Source organism: Vulpes vulpes, chromosome 14, assembly GCF_048418805.1.
Source record: "Vulpes vulpes isolate BD-2025 chromosome 14, VulVul3, whole genome shotgun sequence".
Lineage (NCBI taxonomy): Eukaryota > Metazoa > Chordata > Mammalia > Carnivora > Canidae > Vulpes > Vulpes vulpes.
In genome coordinates, this window is record NC_132793.1 from 14,237,871 (window position 1) to 14,263,251 (window position 25,381).

At 53.4% G+C, this 25,381-nt stretch overlaps 1 protein-coding gene across 1 annotated transcript in view; it reads left to right on the plus strand.

Annotated features, from left to right (window-relative positions):
• The window catches only part of CDH22 (cadherin 22), a 67,312-nt gene that overhangs the window by 19,194 nt on the left and 22,737 nt on the right, over positions 1–25,381 (plus strand). The window contains exons 3-6 of the mRNA XM_072735729.1: positions 2,981–3,100; positions 11,201–11,368; positions 14,914–15,107; positions 17,510–17,763. Coding sequence (XP_072591830.1) covers positions 2,981–3,100; positions 11,201–11,368; positions 14,914–15,107; positions 17,510–17,763 — 736 coding nt within the window. The remainder of the gene's footprint in view (positions 1–2,980; positions 3,101–11,200; positions 11,369–14,913; positions 15,108–17,509; positions 17,764–25,381) is intronic.

Consider the following 25,381-nt stretch of genomic DNA (forward strand, 5'->3'; position numbering starts at 1 on the left):
ATTTATTCACATTTTTCACCCTTCACCATGCATAGCAGTTTCCTCATCTGTAAAATGGGAATGATGCAGGATTGTACTGTGTTGGTCCGTATCAGCTCACAATAGGCAGATATTGATTTTCTGTTTTGTGAGCCACTTGGTATCACATTGGTAGCTTGAAATTGGCCATGGTGAGAGTCTCCACACCATGGAAATCAACAAACACTACAAGGCAAGGCATTCCTCCCCCCCCCCCCCGCCCCGAGCCTTTGGAGCCGATGGTTACACATGTACCAGTACACCACTGCATCTACATCATGGAGTTGCTCTGAGAACTAAAGGTGGGAGTGGATGTGATAGTCATTATAAAAATACAAGCTGCTGAATGGAGGGGGGATGACCCCGAGGTGATTCCGTAGCAGCCACAAGCCCAGAACCCTTTTATCTGCCCATTCTGGGGAGCTGCTGACTTGTGAAGAAGGTAGGAGGGGGTCTGGAGCCTGGGGAGCCAGTGGTGAATCACTGACCCTTCACCATCCCCACGTGTAGGCATTAACTGTAATGGCTGCAATAAAGAATCCTGGATTGGGGAAATGATTCCATCATCCCCGCAGGAGTCCCTGGGATGCAGCCAGGGAGAAAGAAGGGGGGCAGCCATGTCCCTGGGGAGTCACTCAGCCCGACATTGTGCCTTGCCCAAGGGGTGGGGGGAACAAGCAGAGGGGAGTGACAGGAAGACCCTCTCTCATAACAGTTACAACAACCACTATTTATTGAGCACCCACCATGAGCCTGATGCTTTATATATCTTCTCCCTTTTCAGCATGTCTGTGAGGGAGGCATGATTGTTCTATTGTATAGGGGCATGCCGTGCCTCCCAAGACAACAACAACCTGCATTTATTGAGTTCTTAGCATGGGCTAGGCACTGTCCTCGGTGCTGAACAAGGAAGTCTATTTGAATTCTCAAAACAATCCCAGGAGTTTGGTAGTTACCATCATCTTCATTTCGCAAATAAGAAAATTGAGGCACAAGGAGGCTTGTGACATGTTCAAGGTAAAACTGCTAGTAGGTGGCAGAGTCATCCCTGATTGTGATTCGGTACACGGGGCCACTCTGCCTGTGCCGACTGTCACCCAGCAGGGTTTGAGCTCAGAGTCCTGGGTTCAAATTCTACCACTTCCTCTCTCTGTGCTCTTGGTCAAGTCTTCTTACCTGTTTGACCTGTTTCCTTGCCTGTAACTTAGAGGGGCCCACTCTGCTTCTTGGAAATACAATGAGGATTAGAGATGATGGGTTTGAGTGCTTGGTGAAGCTGGGCATGTAGTGGGTGCTCAAAAGGAGTTTCTTTCTCCTCTCTCTGTATAATAGGAGGCACCTGGCGTTATGTCCTTTGCCATAAGTAGGAGACCCTAGGCACCATGCATCAAGAGGGAGAGGGCATGCTCAAATCCCTTCTTTGGATTCTATGGGCAACCCTGACATGGTTGACGTGGAGCAGGAGCTGCCAAAGAGAGGCGCATTGCAGGGCCAGTTTAGGAGGCTCAGGCTGGGAGGGGGGGCATGGAGAGGGAAATGAGAAATGCAAAAGAGTGAAAAATAAATACATGTGTCTGTCTGGAATGATCAAGGGCCCCAGGCTGGAGGCGGGAGAGGCGGGCAGCAGGCTGGGCTTAGCAGAATTGCTGCAGTAGCACTTCTAGAGCCTCACTCATTAGCCAAGCTGTGAATGGGCCTTCCCTCCCAGCATGCCACTCTCCTGGCCCAGACAGTCCAACCCAGCCCCAGGAGGGCCCCACCCAGAACCTCAGTGGGTCCAGGCCCCATCCCCTCACCAGCAGGGCACTCAAAAGAAGGCATCTATCTCCTTGAAGTGATGTCTGAGTCTCATCCCCTTAGGTCATATCCTGAGCCCTAACTGATTCCCTCTTGGGTCTTATACCTCACTCACTCCTTTCTGGAAAGGTTCAGATGGACCAGAAGGCTTTGCCTGCTTCTCTACCCAACCCCTCCCCCACCCCACCCTCACCCCCATCCTGTCCAGCCTCACGTCCCAAGCCCTGATTTCGTCAAATTGAACATGATGTCAAATTAGAGGCATCTCTGGGACAGGCCGAGAGAAGCTCCCAGTTTAATGAGGCAGCGTCGAAAATCAATAACTTAATTGCCGCTGTTTGATGGACTTTTATCCAATTTATACTCTCCCCAGCAGCCTACGTGCAGAGCGTGCGGAGCATGTGGAGAAGTGTGTGTGTGTGTCTGTGTGTGTGCATGTGTGTCTGGGGGTGGGGGACTGTCTTGACACCCAGGGGAAGAGCAAGGAGGGCGCCAGGGCCCACAGCCAACTACTTCCCAAAAGGAAAGCTGGTCCAGCCATCCTCTGGCCCCAGATTCAAAAGACACTGCCTCGGTGAACTTGGTTATCTTTCTGGGCTGCCCAATCCCCATCCTGTTGGTGGGGAGGGTAAGGAGGGAGGGAAGAAAAACAGAATTCCCTTGAGGAATCAGGAGGGGGTGGGGGTGGGGTAGAAGGACCCCTGCTTTGGGAGTCAGGTGACTGGTTTCCAGTCCTGGCTCTAAGTTTGAAAGTAATGACCTTAACTGATGAAGATGACCATTGGCACTGCGCACTGAGGTTGAGCCCCGTCTGCACTGAGAATTTAAAGTGCGTTCCCTCAACCTCAAGGACCAAGGACTGGGATTATTCCCTATTTGCTGAAGAGGAAACAGATTCAGAGAGGCTGCCTTCCCTTGCCAGAGTCCTGCAGCTAGGAGCCACCAAAGGGAGATTTGAACCCAGGTCTAACTCTAGTGGTCACGCTTGTACCATAGGAAGGCCCCAGATCAGGAAGTGGGTTGGGAGTCGATGTAAGGATGGGGACTGTGAGGGGACTAGCTTCGACCTCCAGCTTGGATCTCCTCCCCCTGCTTCCCTGGGGCGGGGAGGACAAGCACAGCAGCCCCAGGTGACTCCCCGTCTCGCTTGGTCCCCCGGGCCCAGGCACGTCGGTGATGCAGGTGATGGCCTCGGATGCGGATGACCCCACGTACGGCAGCAGCGCTCGGCTGGTGTACAGCGTGCTGGATGGCGAGCACCACTTCACCGTGGACCCCAAGACCGGTGAGGGGCGGGGCGGGGCGGGGCCGGGGGGTGCGGAGGGGCGGGGCCAGAGGATGGACTGAGGTCCGCTCTCAGCCTTCTGACTGGACAGCGCGGAGGCATCTAGCCTGTTGCAGGGTTGCAGGGAGGGAGGGGCGGCCAGGCAGAAAGAGGGAAGGGCTGAGGAACAGAAAAGGATGGGGCGTGGGGAGGGGGGCACTTGCAAGACTCGCAGAGAAACAAAGAGGCAGGATGCCTCCGCCATGGGTGCCCTGAAAGGACTTCCGAGGTCGCAACTAAGCGGCCCTCTTGTCCTTGGAGCTAAATTGAGGCAAGTGTGTCTGGAGCCCTTTGAGGTCGGCCGTAAGTGTCGTTTGGAGGGTCAGGTGGTGAAGGGCACCTTTCAGCAGTTGTGAAAGCTCGGCTCAAAGGGCAGTTGTCAAGGATCTGATGGAAAGACAGAGACAGAGACCATTAGGGAAGGATGGCTTCTTGGCTTCTTCCCCTCCCCCAACGCCATCAAACACAGTCCCTATTTCACTTTCTCTGAACTTAGAACCTGATTATGTCTCTGAGGGGCCCTGCCCGAGCGGCAGGGAGGGCAGAGCAGGAGACAGGCTCAGAGAAGTGAAGTGCTTCACTGAGGTTGCGCAGCCGGGCGCAGCTGCTGATGCCAAGGGCGGTGTTCTCCCCCTCCCCGCGATGGGAGGGGCAGGGCAGGAGTGAAGGGGAGAGGGGAGGCCGCACACCACAGGATGTTTATCAGATGCTATCATGGGGCTCACAGCCCTGTGAGGGTTGGGGCGAAGGGAAGATGCATGGGCAGTTAGGATGCGAGATTCTGGGAGGCGGAAGCAGCTGATCTCCAAAGGATGAGAAGGTGTTGGCCAGACTGGGATTCAGAGACGGGCACTCCAGGCAGAGGGCATGGTGCAGGCAAAACTAGGAGGGAAAGAACTGCCTGAGGCATGAGGGGAATTGTAAGCAGCTCAGGACTGGGGAAGCAGGCGGGCTCAGATGTGATGTGGACTGGCTGGCAGGGGTCCTACTGGGCCTAGTAGAAGCGAGCCTTAAGACCTTGGATTTTATTCTAAGGGTAATGGGAAAGGGTGTGTGTGTGTGTGTGTGTGTGTGTGTGTGTGTGTGAGATGGATCTAGGTTTTGGGTTTTCATTTGTGTGTTTTTATTTTTGGCGGGGTGGGGAGTTAAGGATTCCAGGCTATGAGCATAGTTACAATTGTATTATTTTACACATAATATCTTTATCATTTTTTTCTCCTTGCAAAAGTAATACATTTTAGGAAACACTCTAACATTAAAGAAATGTGAAGGAAGGAAGGAAGGAAGGAAGGAAGGAAGGAAGGAAGGAAAGAAAGAAAGAAAGAAAGAAAGAAAGAAAGAAAGAAAGAAAAAAGAAAGATGCTTCCCACCCTCATCCCCTAATTGCAGCCCCAAAGGTAGCCACTTGGTGTATATATCCTATGAGACTTTGGACTCATTCACTTAAAAAAATATATTGTTTTTTTAATAGATAACACATTTCAAGATTCAAAATTTTAAAAGTAGTCAAAATAGACATTTAGTGGAAATTCTTCACCCCTTCCAGTCCCCCAGCCACCCAGTCTGCGTCCCCACGGCAACCAATGTAATTTTCTTGGGTATCTTTCCAGAGCTATTCTATGCATGTACAAGAAAATAGGTACATGTATTTGTTTTATTTATTTTTTTTTACAGAAATGGTAGCTATAAACACACACTATACACACTGCTTGCCTTTTTCACTTAACAATACATCTTGAAGATTATTCTATATCAGTACATAAAGAGCTTCCTCATTCTTTTATTTAACAGCTGTTGTGGATACACTAAAATTTATTTCACCAGTCCCCTATTGATGGACACTTACGCTGTTTCCAATCTTTTGCTACAACGAACAATGCTACAGTGAATAACCTCATACATATATCATTTTGTGCTTGTGTGAGTGTATCTGCAGGATAATTTTCGGGAAGTAGAAAAGCTGGGTCAAAGACCACATGCATTTGGAATCCGGATAGATAATGCCGAAATGTACCAGATTACACTCCCGAGAGCCACATAGGAAGGCGCCTGTTTCCCCTCCTCCTCACCAGCACTCTGGGTTCATTGATGACTTTTAGGCAGGGAAGTGACATGCTCAGGTTTTCATTTTAACAAGATCCCCCGGGCTGCTCTCTCTAGCATGGCTCAGAGGCAGGAATTGAATTCAGGGAGATTCCGTAGCTTGGGATGCCCAGCAGAGAGCCCCAAAGGACAAACACCAAGGCCTGTGCCTTTTCTCTGCCCCCCACCCAGACTCCTTAACCTGATCCATCTAGTTAGGGAGCCAGAGATGACACAGGATTGATGGTGAAGATTAATAGAGATGCCGAGGAGGGAGAAGGAGGGATGACAGTGAGATCCTGCCAAGGGCAAACCTTGGGCACCTGGATGGATGTAGGGGAGTAGATTGAGGAACGAATCTGGGGATTCCCAGCTTTGGGGCCTGGGATGGGAAGGGGCACCGTGTGCAGAAACAGAAGGAGGAATATGGATTAGAAAAAGTAGAAGCAGAAGAATTAGTGAATGTGCCCTGGGATCTGATGCAGAGCTAATTAATTCCATTTTTAACCATAGTGGCTTTAAGAGGAGAGAGGAGAAGAAAGAAACATCTAGAACATCTAGTAGGCCATCTGAAATATGGGCCCAGAGCTCCCTGAATAGCTGGGGCTCTTTAAGCTTTGGTTTCCCATGTGTACAAGAAGGATAGTAATTCCCATCTCACATGATTGTTGTGAAGATCCAATGGGAGAGTCCCTTCCTTCACTCAACAATTCTTTAGCGAGTGCCTGCTATGTGCCTGGCTCTGTTCTAGGCTCTAAGCATATGGCAGGAGGCAAATCCAAGGCCCTACCCTCATGGAGCTTTAATTCAAGTAGGGAATATGGAAAATAAGCATATGCATTTATAGCATAATGAGTGCTAGGAAGACACAGAAAGCAGGGTGAGGGGATAGATTTAGGTGAAGGAATCAGGACAGGCCTTTCTGGGGAGGCGACCTCGGGCAGAGATGTGGATGAAGGAAGGGTATGAGTCCCTTGGTCGGTATCTAGGAAGGAATGTGCAGGCCAAGGGAAGAGCAAGCATATGGAGTGCTCAGCACAATACCTGGTACCTACTGGTAAACCAAGGGGCTGCTCTCACTACCAAAGCCTTCATTCATTCAGCCTGAGGAGGGGGCCCTTAGAGTCAATCCTCTTTCAGAAAGGGAGAAAGAGACAGAAATAAGGGAGGGGTCAGGACTGAGTCTGGGAGGTGGTGGGGGTGAGCAGATGGAGGACCAGATTCCAAGAAAGTGAGGAGGACGGCCAGGTTCTAAGAAAGAGCATCCCCCGCTGCAGAGAATCAGGAAGAGGGTGGCAAGTGGGAGGCCTTGGAGAGCCCAGGAGGGCGGGAACGGTTCCCAAGAGGCCAGTGAGTGGGCACCGGGCGAGGCAGGAGAAGTGCAAATCAAGTCATTGTCCTAGGGTCTTCCACGTTCTTAGTCCTAGAAGGTCTTGTCCGACATATCCCAGAAGGACCAGATTTTTTCCTCCCCTTGCCTTCAGCCCCACTGCAGGAGCCGCCCTGGTGCCATTCCCAGCCCCAGCTCCATTTCCCCAGCCAGGAATATTCCGCTGATGCAGGTCTATATTTAGCAGCTGCTGCGAGGTACAGTCTGTTCTTGCTGTGCAGATAGCAGGGAGCAGAGCCGGAACGGGCCCTGAGAGGAAGGTGTGAGGGAAAGGAGGAGGCGGGGCGCCATGAGGCCGAGTGCCAGAGGAGGAATTAACTTGTGTGTTTTAAAGGCCAGGCCTGCCAGCAAGCCCCCCACAGGGGCGACAGGGTTGGCATTTGAGGGCTAATGAGGCATCATTTGGGCTCCAGGGCCCCTTCTGCAGAATTTGGAGGGGACAGCGGGGGGTGGCGAGGACAACAGCTGAAACTAGGGTGATGGGCGAGGATGGGGCTGCAGGGAGCCATGGCCAGGTTCTAATTTCCAGCCCCTGCCCACCCCCACCCCCAGAAGAATAGAAAGAGTTTCTCAGAGGCTCCAAGTTATCTGCTGAAAATTCTCAACTGGACCAGAGACGTCTGTTTTCCTGGGATGAATGAAACAAATCTTTACCGAGCACCTTCGAAGTGCCAGATCCTGGGGTCAGGATGATACACTAGATCTGGTTTCTGCCCCACAGGGCTTTTGTTCTAACAGAGAAGCCAGAAACAAATAGACAATGACACCCTGCCTGTGAGAGGAGAGACAGAGGGTCTGTGGCAGTAGGTCAGACAGTCCAAATGTTTACTGAACGCCTACTATGTTCCAGACTCTAAGATGATGAACAAGGTCAGTATGAATCTCTGCCCTCACGGAGCTTATTAGTCAGGTACCCAATCCAGGTCTTGGGATGGCGGGGGGATCATCATGGCATCCCCAGAATGTGAGACCTGCCACTGGAAACTTTGTCTCTTTTAATTCTCTTAAAAGCCTTCCAACTGGGCAGTCCCATGTTATAGAATAGGAAACTGAGTCTCAGAGGCCTCAAGAACTTGCCCGAGGTCAGATAGCATATAAATGGTGGAAAGTAGACTTGAACCAGTCTGATCCCAAAGCCCCTCCTTTCTGCACGGCCTCATATCTGACTCTGTGACCCCTACACATAATATGTCCTCAGTAAACATCTAACAAATGAGTGAATGAAGGGATCTGCAGAGCCAGAGGTTTCAAGAACAACTGCATGGACTGATTGGGGAATTTTACCCCAGAGAGGGAGCAAGGCACCAGCCCCCAGGGTGCTCCTCCCAGCGTGGGGAGGTGGAATAGGGAGCAGAACGTAGCAGGTAAAGAAATATACCATCAGTTCCTCCCACCCCTCTAGGTAAAGGGACTTTGCCACTGTTCCTATTAAAAGGTGAAGTCTTAAGGAGTGCCTGGCTGGCTGAGTTGGTAGAGCTTGGGACTCTTGCTCTCAAGGTCATGAGTTCAAGCCTTATGTTGGGCATGGAGCCTACTTTAAAAAAAGTAGAGAGAAAAAGAGAGTGGGAGAGAGGTGTGGAGTCTTGAATCTGCCAAGTTCCAGATTAGGCCTTAAGAGACCTTGTAGCCTTCACGCTTCTCTCCCAAGACCACCATCTAGGAAACTAGCCCAGCCTGCTGAAGACACGAGAAGCTCCAGCTGACAGCCAGGACCACCTGCCAGACATATGCGTGAGGCCACGTTGGGCCTTCTGGCCAGCTGAGCCTCTCGTGAAATGTGGCTGCATAAGTGAGTCCGGGAGAGGAACAGGCCGGAGAACATGATTTCTCCATCAATTATCTACTGCTGCATGACAAACTGCCCCCAAACATGGTGACTTAAAACAGCAACAGTTTATTATTTGTCATAATTCTGTGGCTTAGCTTCAGTTCTTTTCAGTTCTTTTGCTGGGATCACTCGTGTGGCAGCAGTCAGCTGGCAGATCAGCTAGGACAGCTGGCGTGGCTGGGCCCCCTCCCTCTGGGTGGCCTTTCATCTTGGGGCTTTTTCTCAGCACGGGGGTCTTGGAGTTCCAGGAGGACAGGCCCCAGAACACAAGGGCTTATCAAGCGTCTGCTTTGGTCATGCTTGCTGATGTCCCATGGGCCAAAGCAAGTTGTATGACTGAGGCCAGAGCCAGTGTGAGAGGGGGTGACCCAAGTGTGCCTATCAGCAGGTGTGCTTTATTGGGAGCTGTCATCATCCCAGCCTATCCCTAGGTGTCATCCCAGGGCCAGGTCCAGGGGCGGCATGGCATCTGGGTACCCACCTCCTAGCCTCCCAGGGATGGCATCTGACCATCTACTAGGCTTCCTGACCAGTTGCCAAATGGAAAGACTTTAGTGTCCCTGCTTCCTCCAGAGCTAGAAGTGGCAGGGACAACAAGGAGGCAGCCACATGAGCATGGCTCCTCAGCCAGAGCCCCACTCCAAGCGTCACTCATGAGTGCTTGGTACACAAGCTCACAGGTGCACAGTCACCCCAATCCCAGCACCACCTCTGCATTCTGTGCGGTCCTGGATGCCAAGTGCATGCACATGGCTTAGCACACAGTAAGGCTCCACTGGTTGGCTCCCCTCTCTGCCTTTCTGACTGCTTCACTCAGGGAGCCCCTGTCTCTGGCCTGGTGGCCACTCCGCCATCGGTCTGTTTGTCTGCCCTCTCCTTTCCTCCCTCTACCATCTTCTTCCCCCTTTCCCATCCCCTGTCCCCTGGGTGTCCCTGCAGATGGTGAGAAGGGCCGTTTGCTTTGTCTCTGGTATTCTCTGTCTTCCTTTCTCACCTCCGTTCTTTCTTTTCCCTCTTGTTCTGTCTCTGACTCTCTGGCTCTCTGTTCTCTCTCCCTGGCCCCTTCTGAGTGTGCATTTCCCTCTGGCTTGGCCACTCCCTTCTCTGGCTCTCTGTTCCCTCTCCTCTCCCTTCTCTGTCCCCAGGGCCTGTCTCTCTGGTCTCTCCCCTCCTGCCTCTCTTTATCTCTCTTGTCCCTGACCTCCATTTCTTCGGTCTCCCCTGCTGGCCAGGGCTGCAAAGCCTCAGCGGACAGACCAGCAGAGCAGCAGTGTGGTGAGTGTTGCTCACCACCAGAAGGCCCCCCCCCACAGTCCCCGTGTTGGGGTGCAGCCCCTGGGGCAGGTCAAGGAGGACCTACTCTGGCCAGAATTAGGGCTGGTGGGGAGCGCACTGCTACTGGCAGCTGGTGGGGAGCATTATCCCACCCAAAACGCCAAAGTTGAGAATTCCTGTTCTGTGGGGAGATATTGCAATTGTCCCATTTTCCAGATAAGGAAACTAAGGTTCAGAAGAAGGGATCTGTTCAAGATCACATGGCCCAAAAATGGCAGATCTCAGATTTATCCCAATTTCATCTGCTTCCAAGGCTCCTCTGCCCTTGCGAAGACATTCTTGGTAAAGGAGGGGTCAGCGGAGAGCCTATGGGGTCTTGGAGGCCACCGGTAGAGAGTCTGTACAACTTCTGATTAGATAGACCACACATTTTCTGTATATCTCCATGTGATCCCACAAAAACAGGGCCATCTCCTAGCTGCCTGACCCCCGGCTCCCCCAGCTACACATACAAATACACACATAAACGCACACACTGCAGCCTCTCCCCTCGTTCTTGCATCTTTATTGGAGTCTGGGGGCTGTTTGGGGACATCAGGAGTCAGAGATTGGGTTTTATGGGGCGCATCATGGGGCTGCTGGTGCATGACTCCACCTGGCGTGCAGGCCCCCGGCACCACCTGTCACCACCTGGTACTCGGCAGGTTGGAGTGAGTGGCGGGGGGAGGCTCTGAATGCCTCATCGACTCTCCCCTCCACCTTGGTCCCCCACTGGCAGGGAGACAAAAAGCTCGGCCTTCTGCTCCTCTGCTTCTCGGGCAGAATTAATCTTGCGGTCACCCCTCTTCCTGCTGCCCCTGCCCCTCTTGCATCAACAACAGCTTGAAAGGTTGTCTGATCAGTGATTAGCTGGTGCCTGGACAGAGAATCTAAGGCTGGGCCAGCACACGGGGCCCCAAGGGCTGGGAAATGACTCCACCAGAAGGGGGAGGGGGACGTGTGACAATAAGAGTGTGCACTCGTAGCTGTGAGTGTGCATATGTGTGGGTGTGTATGTGATCTCGTGTGTTCTTATGTATTTACTACCTAAGTGTGTGAGACATACCTGGTGTGTGTATACAGTGGAGTGTGACTCCAACGTGAGTGTGCATGAGTATGGGTGTGAGTCCAGCTCACCATGTTAACACTCCCCACGCTGCTGCTCCGTGCCTGGCTCTGCTGAGTGCCACTGACAGAGATGAAAGGGCATATCTCTATGAGCAGGTGTGAGTGTGAGTTATCATGAGTTATCTGTGCGAGCACGTGGGTGAGTGTGCGTGAGCGTGTGTGGTGGCTGCTGAGGCTGCACCTGTACTGTTCAGCCACCTCCGTGTCTTCTGCGTTCCCCTCCCGAACTTGCCTGAGCCTGGCCTCTGCCTGGGGAGGGGTCTCTGTACCAGCCACAGGTTTTGGGAGCATCCCCGGCCTCACTGTCACTCACCCACAGGCGTGATCCGGACAGCCGTGCCTGACCTCGACCGCGAGAGCCAGGAGCGCTACGAGGTGGTGATCCAGGCCACAGACATGGCGGGCCAGCTGGGCGGCCTCTCTGGCTCCACCACCGTCACTATCGTGGTCACCGATGTCAATGACAACCCACCTCGTTTCCCGCAGAGTGAGTGATGCCCTTTCCAGAAGGAGATGGCTGCGTCTGTGTCCATCTGATAGACCCCCCAGCACCCTCCCATCGGGCTTCCATGGGGCGTACTATGGGTGTCCAGCCACCCACCGACCTCATGCTTCCCTTTAGGCTCCCACTGAAAAGGGACTTGAATCTGCCTGTCTATCCACCCAAGTCACGCATTTACCCCCAGTGGCCTTCCAATTCTGTTTCTTGCAGAGAAGTTCCTCAAAGTTGTCTGATTTCCCACACAGCCAAGTAACACTGTTACCTTCCTACTTCTCATCTTGCTTCCTATGGACCTACTCCAACCCCTCACTGGCCCTCAGCACATACCCCACTCCTGCATATTATCCCAGACGACCTGCCTGGTGACCCAAGCTTGCAAAGGGAAGGGGTGGAGGAGAGATACAGGGATCTAGGCAGAGGTTTTGGCCAGATCCAGGCCAAGGCCCACCCATGCTGCAGAAAGAAGCTGAGGTCTGGAGTAATGGGTCTGTCCCTACAATAAGCCTGGAGGGCAGGTTTCCGTGCTTCTGGATTATGTCTTTCCACTCTCTGCCTCTCCTGGCACAACAGGGGATGAAAGAGGGGGCGGTTCTCTAGCTGAGTTCCCCACCTCCCCATCAGCCAGCCCCTCTGTCCAGTCTTGGCCCGAGAGCTACGCCGGCAAAGCCGCCCAAGCTGGCAGAGACTAAATACCGCAGCGAGTGGGGCTGATCCCTATCGGGGAGTCATTACTCGAGGTCTGCTGCTCTCACATTAGGCCCGCCACAGGGGACTGACCCCCGCGAGATAAGGGAATCCAATCCCTTAGCTGAGAGCGCACCATCACCGGGGCCTAGGGCCTCAGCCTGGGCTCAGAGTGGGGTGAGTGGAGCCACCAGCCAGCTCCGTGTTTCCAGGGAGCCCAGGCACAGAACCCCTCCCCACTGCCACCAGCTGATGGGGAAGCTTCCAGGCTCCGTGTGGAGGTGTGGGGACCACCCACTCTTTTGCCCAGTTGTGTGAGGCTCTGTGCCAGCTCTGAGCTGGAAGCAGTGAGGCAGAGCAGAGAAGAGGGACCCTGGGCCCCAGGAACACTCTTGTTTATCCATAAATATATTCCTTCTCTCTTTATTTTTAACGTTTCTTTACTGTGAAATATGCACACAAACAGAAGGGTGTAAGATATAAACGTCCAGTCTGGCAACTAATTTTAAAACGAACACTCCTATAGACCACACTCCCAGACCCCAGAAGCCTCCATGTGCCTTTTGATCGCCGCCTCCTTGCTTTAGAGTCCATTGACCCATATACGCATCACCTAACATCATAGCTTAATTTCACCTGTTTTTTTTTAGCCTTATATGAGCAGAATTATACCATATAAACTATTTGTGTCTTGCTTTCTTTCTCTCTTAAAATTATGTTTATGAAATCACATGTGGTTGCTTGTCACTATAGCTATAGTGTATTCGTTTTCGTTGCTGTACAGCGTCCTATCATTTATCTACTGCATGTTGATGGTCGTTTGGTTTGTTTCCAGTTTGAGGCTATGATGAAGGACACTGCTCTGAACGTTGCTGAACCTTGTAAAACATCTCCAAGTGCCGATTTGCATGCATTTCTCCGGTGTGTAGACATAGGAACAGAATAGCTGGCTCATGGGATAGACTCCTCTTCAGCTTTACTAAATAAAGCCAAACTGTTCTCCCCACCGCCCCCCAAACCCCCCGTGAAAAAAAATGCACGTGTCCATTGTAGCACATCCTCACCAACACTTGCTATTGTCAGACTCTTTAATTTGTGTTAAGCCAGCGAGTGTGGACCCATGCATCTTTTCATTCATTCACTCCCTAGTCACTCACACATTTCATTTATGTGACAGTCTGGTGTTCTTCCAGGTTCGGAGAATGCCTGATGAATAAGGGATGTGGTTCCTGCCTTCCAGGAGCTCACACCCTGGACGGACGAGAGAGGAGAGAGCAGGAGGAGGAAAAGCAGAAAGTGGTAGGGAAATGCAGGAATCCTTACAGTGGGATGAGCTCTGAGGTCCTGGGGCACAAGACCAGAGCCTGGAGGTCGGTCTGAGAAGGCTCCCTGGAGGAGGGAACGGCTCATTGAGACTAAAGGAAGGGCAGGAATTGGGGAAGGGCACAGCAGAAAGAAGAATAGAGAGAGGGAATGCCTAGAGATGAGGACCTCAGACAGGATGAAGCTGGGGTCAGGGAGAAGGAGGCTGAGGCTGCAGGAGTCCACAGGGGCCAGGCAGCGAGCGTCCTGTAAGGCAGGCCAGAGGGCTTGTATGGCCCCATCACAGGGCAGCGGGGAGCTGTGGAGGGGACTCCAGTGGGGGGAGTGGCACAGTCAAGATGTTATAGAGAGAGCCCCTCTGGCTGCCGTGTGAGAATGCATCGGAGGCCGCCGCTCCACATGAAGGGTGACCAGACCTTGGGGACGTCAAGAAGCCCATCCTCAGCTCCACAGGCCCTGCTTCTCCTGCACTGGCCCATCATTTAGCGAATCACCCTCATCTCAACCTTGACTCTGGGAAGAGGGCAGGGGACCATTGTGTCCCATCTGACCTCCTTCCCTTATGTTTTTGCTCTGCTTCCCTGCTGTAGCCTCAATGGCCATCTTGCCATTCTTCAGACATACCGGGCATTGCGCCCACCTCAAGGCCTTTGCCCCTGCTGTTCCCTCTGTCTGGAATGCTCTTTCCCACCAATCTGCTTGGCCTACTCCCTCACCTCCCTCAGACTTTGACAAAAATGTCACCTTTCCAGTGAAGCATTTCTTGTTTACCCTATTTAAAACTTCACACATACCCTCATCAGCATTCCCCTTCTCCTTCCCCTACTTTATTTTTCCCCAAAGTCCCTATCACCATTTGATAGACTACATGTTCCACTGATGTGATTGTTTGTGTCTTTCTCTGCCTGTTGAGAGGAAAGCACTGTGAGAACTGGGGTTTGGGTCTATCCTGCTTGTTGCTGGAATCCCAGTCCCTGAACTGCATCTGGGGACATCATAACCGCTTAACAAATACATGGAAATGAAAGAATCAATATCATTCACATCCAGAGCAACAGGAAGTCGGCATGAAGCTCTACTATTTTACCATAATTGGTTGCATTTATTGAGTAGCTACCAAGTGCTAGGCACTGTAGTAGGTGCTTTCCATGCCTCATCATCTTAGTTAATTGGGAAAATGACGATGCCATTAGGAAGGCACTATTTCCACTCTACAGATGAGGACACCAAGGCTCAGGATTACACAGCCGGGACTGACTCTGGAGCCTGAGTCTCCTCTGTACCCCTCATGGGGAGATGGGGAAACTGAAGCCCAGAACACAGCTGGCACTTTTCCCATCAGTTAGCAAATCAACCCAGGGTCAGAATTAAGACCCTCCTCTTTGTACCGCCCACTTGGGAGCCCCTTGCAGACACTCCCCGGCTGGAGCCTATCTGGGCCCCCCTCTCCTCTCCGCTAAAGCTGGTGAGAGTTGGGGTAGGGGCTGCCCCCCCACCCCTGTTCACAGCTGTGTCCCCTACAGAGATGTACCAGTTCAGCATCCAGGAGTCGGCCCCCATCGGCACTGCTGTGGGACGAGTGAAGGCCGAGGACTCAGACGTAGGCGAGAACACAGATATGACTTACCACCTCAAGGAGGATAGTGGCGGCGGCAGCCACGTGTTCAAGGTCACCACGGACAGCGACACCCAGGAGGCCATCATTGTGGTGCAGAAGGTGTGGTTTCCCCAGGAGGGACAGGGGCGGCAGACCCAGGGTGGCAGGGACAGGGAGGCCCCAGAGCAGCTGCAGAGCCCCACTCTACCCCACTCCAGGGATTGGGTCTCTCCAGGGACCCGGGACCAAGCTGGGAAGAAGCCATCCTATCAGTCCCATTTTTACAAATGAGAAAATGAGGCACAGAAAGGGTAAGTGATGAGTGCAGGTTGCACAGCCCATTGGGAGAGCCCAGATTCAAACCAGATTTGGATCAGTGCTCTCAAGCACTGTGCTGGCTCTCAGGAACCAGAACAAACCCAGCAGTCCCTAGGGGAAGGGGATGGAGGGCAAATAAAAAGCAAAAGATCCACCTGCCAGGACTTGGTCATGGGCTTGGCAGTTCAGGGCTACGCAGGCCTTTGAGACCATCACCCCAGCCCTGCTCTCCCACAGGAGGTCAATCCGCTGCACTGGCCTGCAAATGATGGGAGGCCTTTGTACACCTCCAGGATGGGATGCTCACTCCCTGCCATTGTGCAGCTATGTCTCCTGCCATTCAGCCAGAAAAAGTCTCCCCAAATCAGCTCCCATCAGCCTGGGCCTTGCCTTCTGGGACCCACAGCAACATCTGCCCCCCTCCAGCCCTTCATTCACTCAATCCCCACATAATGACCTGCTCTCTAGCTGGACCAGAAGGTTTGAAAAGAGAGAAAACTCCCAGTTATTGTTGTTTTTTAAGATTTTGTTTATTTATTCATGAGAGACAAAGAGGCAGAGACATAGGTAGAGGGAGAAACAGGCTCCCTCTGGTGAGCCCGATGCAGGACTCAATCCCAGAACCCTGGGATCACGACCTGAGCCAAAGGCAGATGCTCAACTGCTGAAGATTAAAATATAATAGCTATTACTTATAAAGTGTATACTACATGCTAGGCACCCTTCAACTGCTTTTCATGTATTAACTTAATCGATCCCTACAACAGCCCTGTGAGGTACCATCATTGCCCATTTTATAGATGAGAAATTGAGGCCATGGAAATTCAAAAATTCACATCCAATGTCATGCATCTTGCAGAGCAGAGTAGGGTTATGAGTCTGGGGCAGTCTGGCTCCAGAATCTACCCTTTTAGGCATTGACATGTCTTTCAGTCTTCTGAGATCCATTTGTCGTCTCTGGAAGATGAGCCCATTTCACAGATGGGGCCCAGCATCACAGAGCAGCAGAATCATGCCCCAAGCCCAGCCTCTGCATTTGCTCTCCTCTCCAGGCTGCCCCTGCCTCCCTGCTTCCATCTCATGCCCCTCCCAGCCACCCCAGTGGCGCCTGAGGTGTCTCGGTGGAGGCTGGAGGCGAGCTGGCTTGGGGAGCAGAGCCTACGCCTGATTGATGACCTGGCTCCAGAGCCCATCGCTCACTCACAGGCCAGGCTCCGGCCTGCCTCCCTGCATCTTGATTTTTCCCAGGCAACAGGATGGAGGAAGGAGGTGGCCGTGTTTGCTGCTCAAGAAGGTGGGGGTGGGAGGTTCTGAGACAAAAGGCGGGGGTCTCTACGCACAGGGCAGGTCTCTAGCAAGGTCACCTTGGCCACTCAGATAGCTCCCCTCACTGGACAGAGGCGCCTGAGCCCACCACTGCTGTTTCCCTTTGCTATGAGGAGTTGTCTCTAGAAGGCCGGAGCCAACACACAGCCAAGGAGCTCATTCATCAGAAGGTCACCCATTAGCACTCCCTGATGAGAAGCCAGGCTCAGCATGGGTTTAGCCAGATTTCCAAGGAAAGCTCTAAGGCAGCCTGGCTTATCAGGCTCAACTCAACATTAGTTGCTGCCGCCTACGGACCACTGGGAAATGTCTCCTTAACCCTCACAACCGGAGGCCCAGAGAGGCTGAGTAGATTACCCCCCACACACACAGCTGGTCAGCCCAGATCCAGTGCGCTTCCCTCCTCTGGGGTTAAAGGCCAGGACTTGAGAGCAGCACTGTCTGGATTTGAACCCTGCCTCTGCCAGTACCTGACTGCTAAGTGACCTTGGGCGAAAGTACAAATTTTCCTCCTGTATAAAATGAGATAATCACAATACAGGCCTCTTAGTGATGTTGTTAAGATTAGATGAGTTAATGTATCTAAAGCACTGGCGCACAGTAAGTGCTCCGTGAATTAATAAATGCATGAAATGCCCCCACGTACTGCGCTGGGGGCGGCGTGTCAGCGCCCTTTAGCCCTAATGGACCGTGTTTCCCTTGGCAGGACTAACTCCCTCGCAGTCTCCCTTGGTCCACCTGCAACCCGGGAGGGTTGGTCTGGGTCTCCCAACACCCCACGCAGAGTGAGCGTGACCTGGGGTGTCCCGCCCCCTCTGCCCACCTCCCGCAGCCCACCCGGCCCACTCACCCACCCGCCCTCTGCTCCCTCCCCGCAGCGCCTGGACTTCGAGTCCCAGCCGGTGCACACCGTGGTGCTGGAGGCCCTCAACAAGTTCGTGGACCCCCGCTTCGCTGATCTGGGCACGTTCCGCGACCAGGCGATCGTGCGCGTGGCCGTGACCGACGTGGACGAGCCCCCCGAGTTCCGGCCGCCCTCCGGCCTCCTGGAGGTGCAGGAGGACGCGCAGGTGGGCTCCCTGGTCGGCGTGGTGACGGCGCGGGACCCCGACGCCGCCAACCGGCCCGTCCGGTGAGACCCCCGCCCGGGGCCACGCCTGCTGCCTGCTAACCCGCCCCCGCCCCGCGGCCAGACTGCGGGCAGAGGGGGAGGGGCGGGGGGATGGACACGGAGACGCGGCTCAGGAAACAGTCAGGGGCCTCCGGACAAGGAGGGAGACCCAGGTCTGCCAGACTGAGCAGAGGGAACAGGGCTCAGCCCCCGGTCCTCCTCTGCCCACGCTGGCGCCCTCGGTGCCCTCAGCCTGTCCATCCCTATGCCTCTGACCCCCAATTTCACTCTCTCGCCCACCCCGACGTCTCAGCAGCTGCTCACCGTGTAGGGAATTGAGCTCCAGGTGGCTCCAGCCCAAAACGAGGACCCCAACCTTCCAGTTGTTCAAATCTAAAATATTGGAGACACCCTGCCTCCTGTCTCTCTCCCTCCAGTCTATCAGCGTATCCAGAATCCAAGCACCTCTCTCCACTCACCCTGCGACGACTCTCAGGGTGCAGGCCACCATCCTCTCTTACCCTGATTCCTGCACTTCCCCCAACCCCCACTGATCTCCCAGTTTCTGCCCCACCCCCTCTTTAATCTAGAACTGACCCCAGGGCCTGGCTGATCCAGTCTAAACAGAAATCAGAGCATGGCCCTCCTCGGCTCAGAGGCCGCCAGAGGCATCTGGCTCAGAATAAAAGACCAAGCTCTCACGGTGGCCCCCAGGCCCATGAGATCTGGCCTCACTGTAGCCTCAGACCGTCCCTCCTTTCTAGTTCACTCTGCTCAGCCACACTGTCCTCACTGCTCTGCAGGTGCTCCAAGCTCACTCCACCTCAGGGCCTTTGCAACTGCTGTTCCCCTGCCCCTCCCCTCCCTAATATCCCTGCCATTGTTCCTCTCCATTCCTCCAGTCCTTTGCCAAGAATCACCTTCTCAGTGAGACCTTCCTGAACCACTTTTTCTAAAACTTAAGCTCCAACCCAACCCCCAGCCCCAACCCTTCACACCCCCTTTCCTCAAGTTACTCTGTGCTCAGTAGCCTTCGTCACCATCTCACACACTACCACTACCGCCTTTTCCGACTACTTTGTGTGTCTCTCTCGCTACAAGATAAGCCACTTGAGGGCAGGGAATTCTGTGCGCTTATCCCTTTACCTTCAGGGCCTTTACCTTCAGGGCGTGACAATGCCCTGCACCCATAGACACTAGCTGACTGCCCTGGGGAGTGAATGAAATGTAAAGGCAGAGGAAAGAGAAAGAGACTCAGAGGCAGGGGGACAGATCCACAATGAGAGGAGGAGGTCGGAGAGAGGGGGGAGCCAGTGGAAAGAGGGTGAGAGGAACTAAAAGAGGCAGAGGACATACCTGACAATGTGGAGACGGAGGAGATTTGCTGGGAGAGCCAGAAAGGGAAAGAAAGAGAAACAGACGTGGAGAGAGAGAAGGGTGGGCAGGGAGGGAGGCAGATGGGCAGAGGGGAGGGGATGCTGCAGTTCTGTCCCTGTCCCTGGAGGGGTTTGGGGACTGCAGGGGGGTGGGAGGTCCCAGACTGTGGCCCAAGTTGGAATAAGGTCAGGCAGAAGAGAAGGGAAGAAGGGTTGTAGCAGAAATGATCCAGAGGAGGTCAGGGACGGGGGCATGGCCATTGTTGGACGGACGGGAAGGAGATTCCTAAGCTCCTGCTTTCTCTCTGAAACCCCTGTACGTAATCAGTAAGTAATCCCGGAACCAGCTGTGTGCCAGGCTCTGTGCTGAGCATTGAAGAGAGGGAGAAGGGAAGTTAATTTGAGGATTTCTTTTTCACAGTTCCAGGTGGGTAACATTCCCCTCATCATCTATCTAGGTGGATGGTTCTCTGAGTTGTACAGTGCACAGCCCGAGCAATCTTACATGGGTGAGAACAGAGAGATGCCATCCTGCCTAACTCCCTAGGGACTCCCAGACTGGGAGTTACCCTCAAGGGTCTTAAAAGACTTCCTGGAGGAGGCAGGAAATGAATTGAGCTGGTACCTGGGTATGGTCAGGTGTAAATACGAAGTGAAGGACATTCCAGGCAGAGGAACAGCTTGTGCAGACATATGGAGGCAGAGGTAGATGTGCCTGGGGACGAGCAGACCCTGATGGCTACAGTGGACTGAGGGAAATGAGGCAGCAAAAGTGAAGTCCAACGGGCCTCAAGGCCAGGCCAAGTTGCTCAGACTCAGGCCGGAGGGCGGGAGGTCCTGGGGCTACCTCTGCCCTGCTCACAGCCTAAACTGTCCTGCCTGCCGCCTCTTAGCTCCTCCGCTGCCTGTCTGCTTAGGCTGTCAGGACAGTCGGGGAGCAGGCCCCTAGCCTGGGCTCTCTGCTCACTCTGGGATTATCACCCTGTGTGTGAGGAAGCCAATGCCCAGAGAGGGGAGGAGGCCCCCAGAGAGGGGAGGAGGCGACCCTGGGCTCTCTCTGGCAGTGGAGAGCCAAAGGTAGGAGCTGAGTCCTTGCCTCCAGGCTAGTGCTCCCCCATCTGCCCGCCTCCCCTCCCCTGCAATGTCGCTTTCACAGCCCATCTCAGTCTTCTCCCTCCTCCCTCTGTTGACTTCCCTTCCCTCCAGCTTTTATCTGCATTGAAAGGGCCAACTTTGAAACCAGCTTCTCACCTCCTTTCATCTCTCTTGGCTGGCCCCTACCCTGGGGCTCCTCAGATGTGGAGGCAGTGAGGAGCTTGAGACAGGGCCAATTTACCACCACAAACATTTACCCAACTCCTCCTCGTGCCAGGCCCTGAGCCAGGCCCCCGGATGGGGAGATGACTCAGCCAAGGACAGAGCTGGGGATGAGCACCCTCTCTGCCAGGGACAGCCTCAAAGAGGCCAGGGATGGGCAGGGAGGGGCCGCTGAGGCCAAAGGGCTCCTCACCAGGCACATGTGCTGCCCGGAGCCTAGTTAGTATCCAGGCTCCCGAGTTCTATAGTTGTGGACTCAGTCACCGCCTACCCATTGAGTCCAGGGGGAAACGTGATAAGACCTCACCCCTGCCCACAGAGAGTTGGCCTTCTCCTGGGAGAGGAAAAGTCAACTGAGCAGTAAAACATTTGTTGACACAAATGATTGCTGATAAGAGCTATGAGGGAGATAAAGAGGGTAATAGGATAAGGAGGATGGGGGCCACAGGGGCTACTATGGAACAAGTAGTCAAGGAGTTGTTGACAAATGAGCTGAGACCAGAATGATAAAGTGAGAACCAACCTGCAAAGATGTGAGGAAGAGGACTCCAGATAGAGGGAACAGCAAGTGCAAAGGTCCTGAGGCATGGGGCAACTTGGTGTGATCCCGGAGATGAAGAAATAAAGTGGTATCCTGGGAGATTTTGCCTAACACACTAGGCACCTGGGAAATACAGAGATGCAGATATACAGAGCAGTTTTTCTGAGTTCCTGCACTGGGGAGAGTCGAAAGTGCCTCATCTTGTTGCATACCCAGTTTACAGATCAAAGACACTGAGGGTCAGAGAGAAGTGACTCTCCCAGTGTTATTCAGCTTGAAAGGGGAGGAGTGCTTTAACCCATTATTGTCTGCTTCTTGAGTTCAGCCTCGTGTTATTTTATCCCTGCTTCTTACTCTCTGTGGCTAGGTGTCCTCCCCTGTGCATAAGGCACAGAGATGAATCAGACATAGGTCCACAGGAAGGCTAGGCCTCCATGTGAAGGCTTCTAGTGACATGTTTAAGTCTGAGGGGTCTTGGGCTGAGGCCGGGGCTTGGGGACCACAGAGCTCCATGGAGGGGCAAGTGCTCAGTGCAGGGGTACATGGAAGGGAATGAGCCCAGGCTTCCCCCAGGTGGCCCCTGAGCAAGGCTGAAGAGGTGAGGTTGGAAAAGGGAGAGGACACTCCTGGCTGGAGTGATGCTGGGGGCCGGGAAGCAGGAACAGAGGCATGGAGCCCGGAGGTTAGTTGAGCAGCAGGATGGTGCCCTGGATGAGCTCATGTCAGGGTGGGCAGAGATGAGGACAGTGTGGCACTTGGGCCAGGCTGGGAAGTACCTTGAATGTCAGGTGGAGAAGTGAGACTCTATACTTAGGCAATGGGGAGCCTTGGAAGCTTTGCAGGGAGGGAGGAGAGTGCTCAGGACAGGCCCATCTCTGGGTTAGGCAGCCTTGCAGATAGTCAGGCTCTTGATCAGCCCTGCATAGCTCTACACCCTGGTGAGTCTTCTCCAAACATCAAAACCAGCAAAAGCCCACACTGGACCAGAGGGAGCAAATACCTCATTTCCTCCCAGCACTCCACAGTGAGGCGCAGCAGAAAGGACATGGGCTCTGGAATCAAAGACCTGGGTCAGAATCCCAGCTCAGTTGTAGAACCATGGGAAAAATCACTGGACCCACTGCAAGCCTCAGTTTTCCTGTCTCTAAAATGGGCATCGTGATGGTACCCGCCGCATTCATTTATTCAAAAAATAGGTATTAAATGTCTACTGTGTTCTACTAGGTTCTGTGTTCAGTGCTCCCAGGGCTGGAGCAGAGGCTTGTTTGGCACATCATAGGCCCTCAGGAAATGGACAGTACTATTTTCCTTTATGGCCTGGACAGTCATTTCTGCCCTTCATTCTTCGATCAGCACTAACCACATACAAATTCCCAAGTATCATGCTTGGGCTTTAAGTGTGTGTCTTAAGGGGGAGGAGGGGCAGGTGCAGGAGAAAGTCACAGACTGGAGAGGGCCAGGTGAGCAGAGAGGAATCCCTGGGGGTGGGTAGGGGAGCCCCTTCTGCATCTGAAGAGATTCTCTGTCTAGTAGCTCTGGTAGGGGCTGCATCATTCAGCCTGCTGCGCACATATGTACCTGGACCCTGGGAAGCCTGCACACACACGAGCCTGCTGCCTCTTATGTTTATCGTGCCTGTGTGCATGCTGTTTGCACACATTTGTGTGGGGGAAAACCATGCCACGTAATGCACGCCCAGGCCAGGAAGTAGTACCCTCCCCACATCCCCCACCTAACCCTGGCCACAGCAGCATTTTGTGCTGTTGGAGTGTGTGCTTGTGTCTGCAGCTGTGCCTGTCTGGCCCTTAGGAGGGTGCCCTTAGACACGAGGTCCTGCGCAGATGTGGGCTGGGAATGGGGCTCTGCCACTAACTGGCCCTTGTGACCCAGGGTGAGGCAGGCACCTGGCTTCTCTTAGCCTAGTTTCCTCATCTATGAAATGGGGGGTGATAACAGGGCCTGGGAAGATTGGAGGAGCTCATGCATGTTAAAGCCCTTCTGCAGGCCTGGCACAAACCTAAGAGCTAATCCATAGGTCATGTGGCAGGTACCCAGTGCTGCTAGAAGTGTTTTACCAGTAGCTATTGTCTGACCCTCACAGTCACTCAATAAGGTATTGTTCTTATCTTCATTTTTAAGAGGAGGAGGAAACGGAGGAACCAAGATTAAGTGATTTACCCAAGGTCACACAGCTAGGTTTCAAACCTAGGCAGATGGCCACCAGTTCCACACTCCTGACCACCATTCCAGGGCCTCCCTTGCACGGTGCACAGGCACGCACACACGCACAACACACTAGCTGACACCTACCCACGCTCTCTCAATCCACTCCTCCTCCCACACCTGCTCTGGTTCAGCTCTCTGCCGTCCAGGTCCCGGCTGACTGAATGAGGAGCAGGACCTTCTTCTAGACCCACAGCTGCCTCCCATCCTTCTCAGCCTGCTGGCGATACCCCGATACTCGATACTCCCTCCTCCCGGTCCGAACATAGGCCCTCCCACCCTCCGGGAACACGGACCACACACTAGTTGGAGGGACTCCTGTGTACCCATTGCTAGACGGTTCTGAATAATAATTAGAATAACAATCGTTCTCTCTCATGGAGTAATCTTCCAGGAGCTCAGCTAGGCACCTTATCCCGCAGCTAGGCATTTAATCCTCCCAGCAACTTGCAAGGTAGGATTATCATCTCCATTTTGCTCCAAATTAAAGTTCAAAGATTGAAGTGACTTGTCAGGGGCATCGTGGACTTGGATCCACACCCAGGGCTAAGCAGCTGCCTCTTGAGCCTTAGCTTTTCCAACAGCAAAGCCATATCACACACACACAGACACACATGCACACTGCTCATATATTCAGGACACACACACACACACACACACACACACACACACACTTTCCACCCACAACACAGACCAGACATACAACTCGTGTACCTACACGTGAGGTCCATAAGCCCCCCTCTCCCGCCCCCCCCCCATATTTGCGAGGCCTTCGCAGAGCCCCTCCAGCCCTCCCTCCCACTCACTGGCTGGCTTCCTGAGCTGGAACAAAACCACCTGGGCTCAGCCAGCCACACTGACCTGCAGCCCCAAGTCTTTTGCCGGTTAATGGCAGGTCTCTCCCGCCCGCCCCATGGCCTTGGGAACAGCTGCCTCCACTTAGATTCCACCCTCCCCCTTCCCCTCCAGGAGGGAACAAAAGAGAAAAATGGGAAGGAGAGAAAAGAGGAGGGAGATCTAAGCAGGCATGGGAGAAGCGGGAGAAGCGAGAAGGCGGTAGGCATCCTCCCAGCAGCCCTGCCTCCTGCCCAGTCCTGACCCCAGGGGTCAGGAGCCCTGGGCGGTGTCAGGCCCTGGCTCTCTCCTGGACTCTGTTCTCCCACCAGTAAAATCAGAAGGAGGTTCCTCCCAGCTGAGCTGACGCTCAGAGTCTGGTTCTACCTCCTCTGGACCCAAACATCTGACAAGGCCAGCCTGGGGGCAAACAGGACCTGAGGTTCCGTGCTTTGCAGCGTTGGGTGGTGCAGTGAGCTAAAAAGAACTCTGGGTGGAGAGTCCTAAATTTGGGTACAAATTCCAATTCTGTGACAGTCCCTGTGCAATTTTGAGCAGGGTCATCACTAACCCACACGGCATCTTTGCATAAATAAAAAGATCCCTCTTTGGGAAGATACTCCCTCTGCTAGGACACATGGCTTGGCAAGCGGAACGCCGGTTAGACTTTAACCCCACTTCACTCCTTTGTGCAGGACACAACCTGCTCAACCATACTTGGCAGTCTAAACTTGGCAAGTTTCCTCTCTGAGCCTCAGTGTTCTTATCTGCAAAACTGGGGAGATCCCATCAGCTTCATAGGATACCAGGCAGGGACCTCATCTGTTTTGTTTGCCCTTTTGTCCCCAGGACCTAGCACAGAGCAGCACAGAGAAGGCACTCAGTTAATGTCTAGGCATAAAGGAATGCATGGAGGGATGGCTAAGGGAAAAGCAGACTATAAACTATTGAGTGCTGTACTAGCGGAAGGAAGTATATCATCTTGGGTTTGAAGTCCCCCATATACTTTCACCCAGGTCAGGAGGACCCAGGAGGGTCAGGGGCAAGGAGGATGTGGGCTTGGCAGCTCAGGGATGGGAAGGAGAGTTGATGGGGTCTTGGAAGACGGGCTGTAAATGCCTACTATACCATAGTACGGCCCTTTATAGTTTGTCACAGCCTTCACCACCTTCACCTGGACCCCAGTAACCATGAAAATAAGGGATGTCACCTGTGCCTATGCCCAGTCTTATGAATTAGTTCCTCTAACCCATAGCAGTGTGAGGCGAGTATAGCTCACCCCCTTTTCCAGATAAGCAGAGGCCAGGGAGCTCCAGTGACTTGTCCAAGGTCACACAGGGAGAGTCGG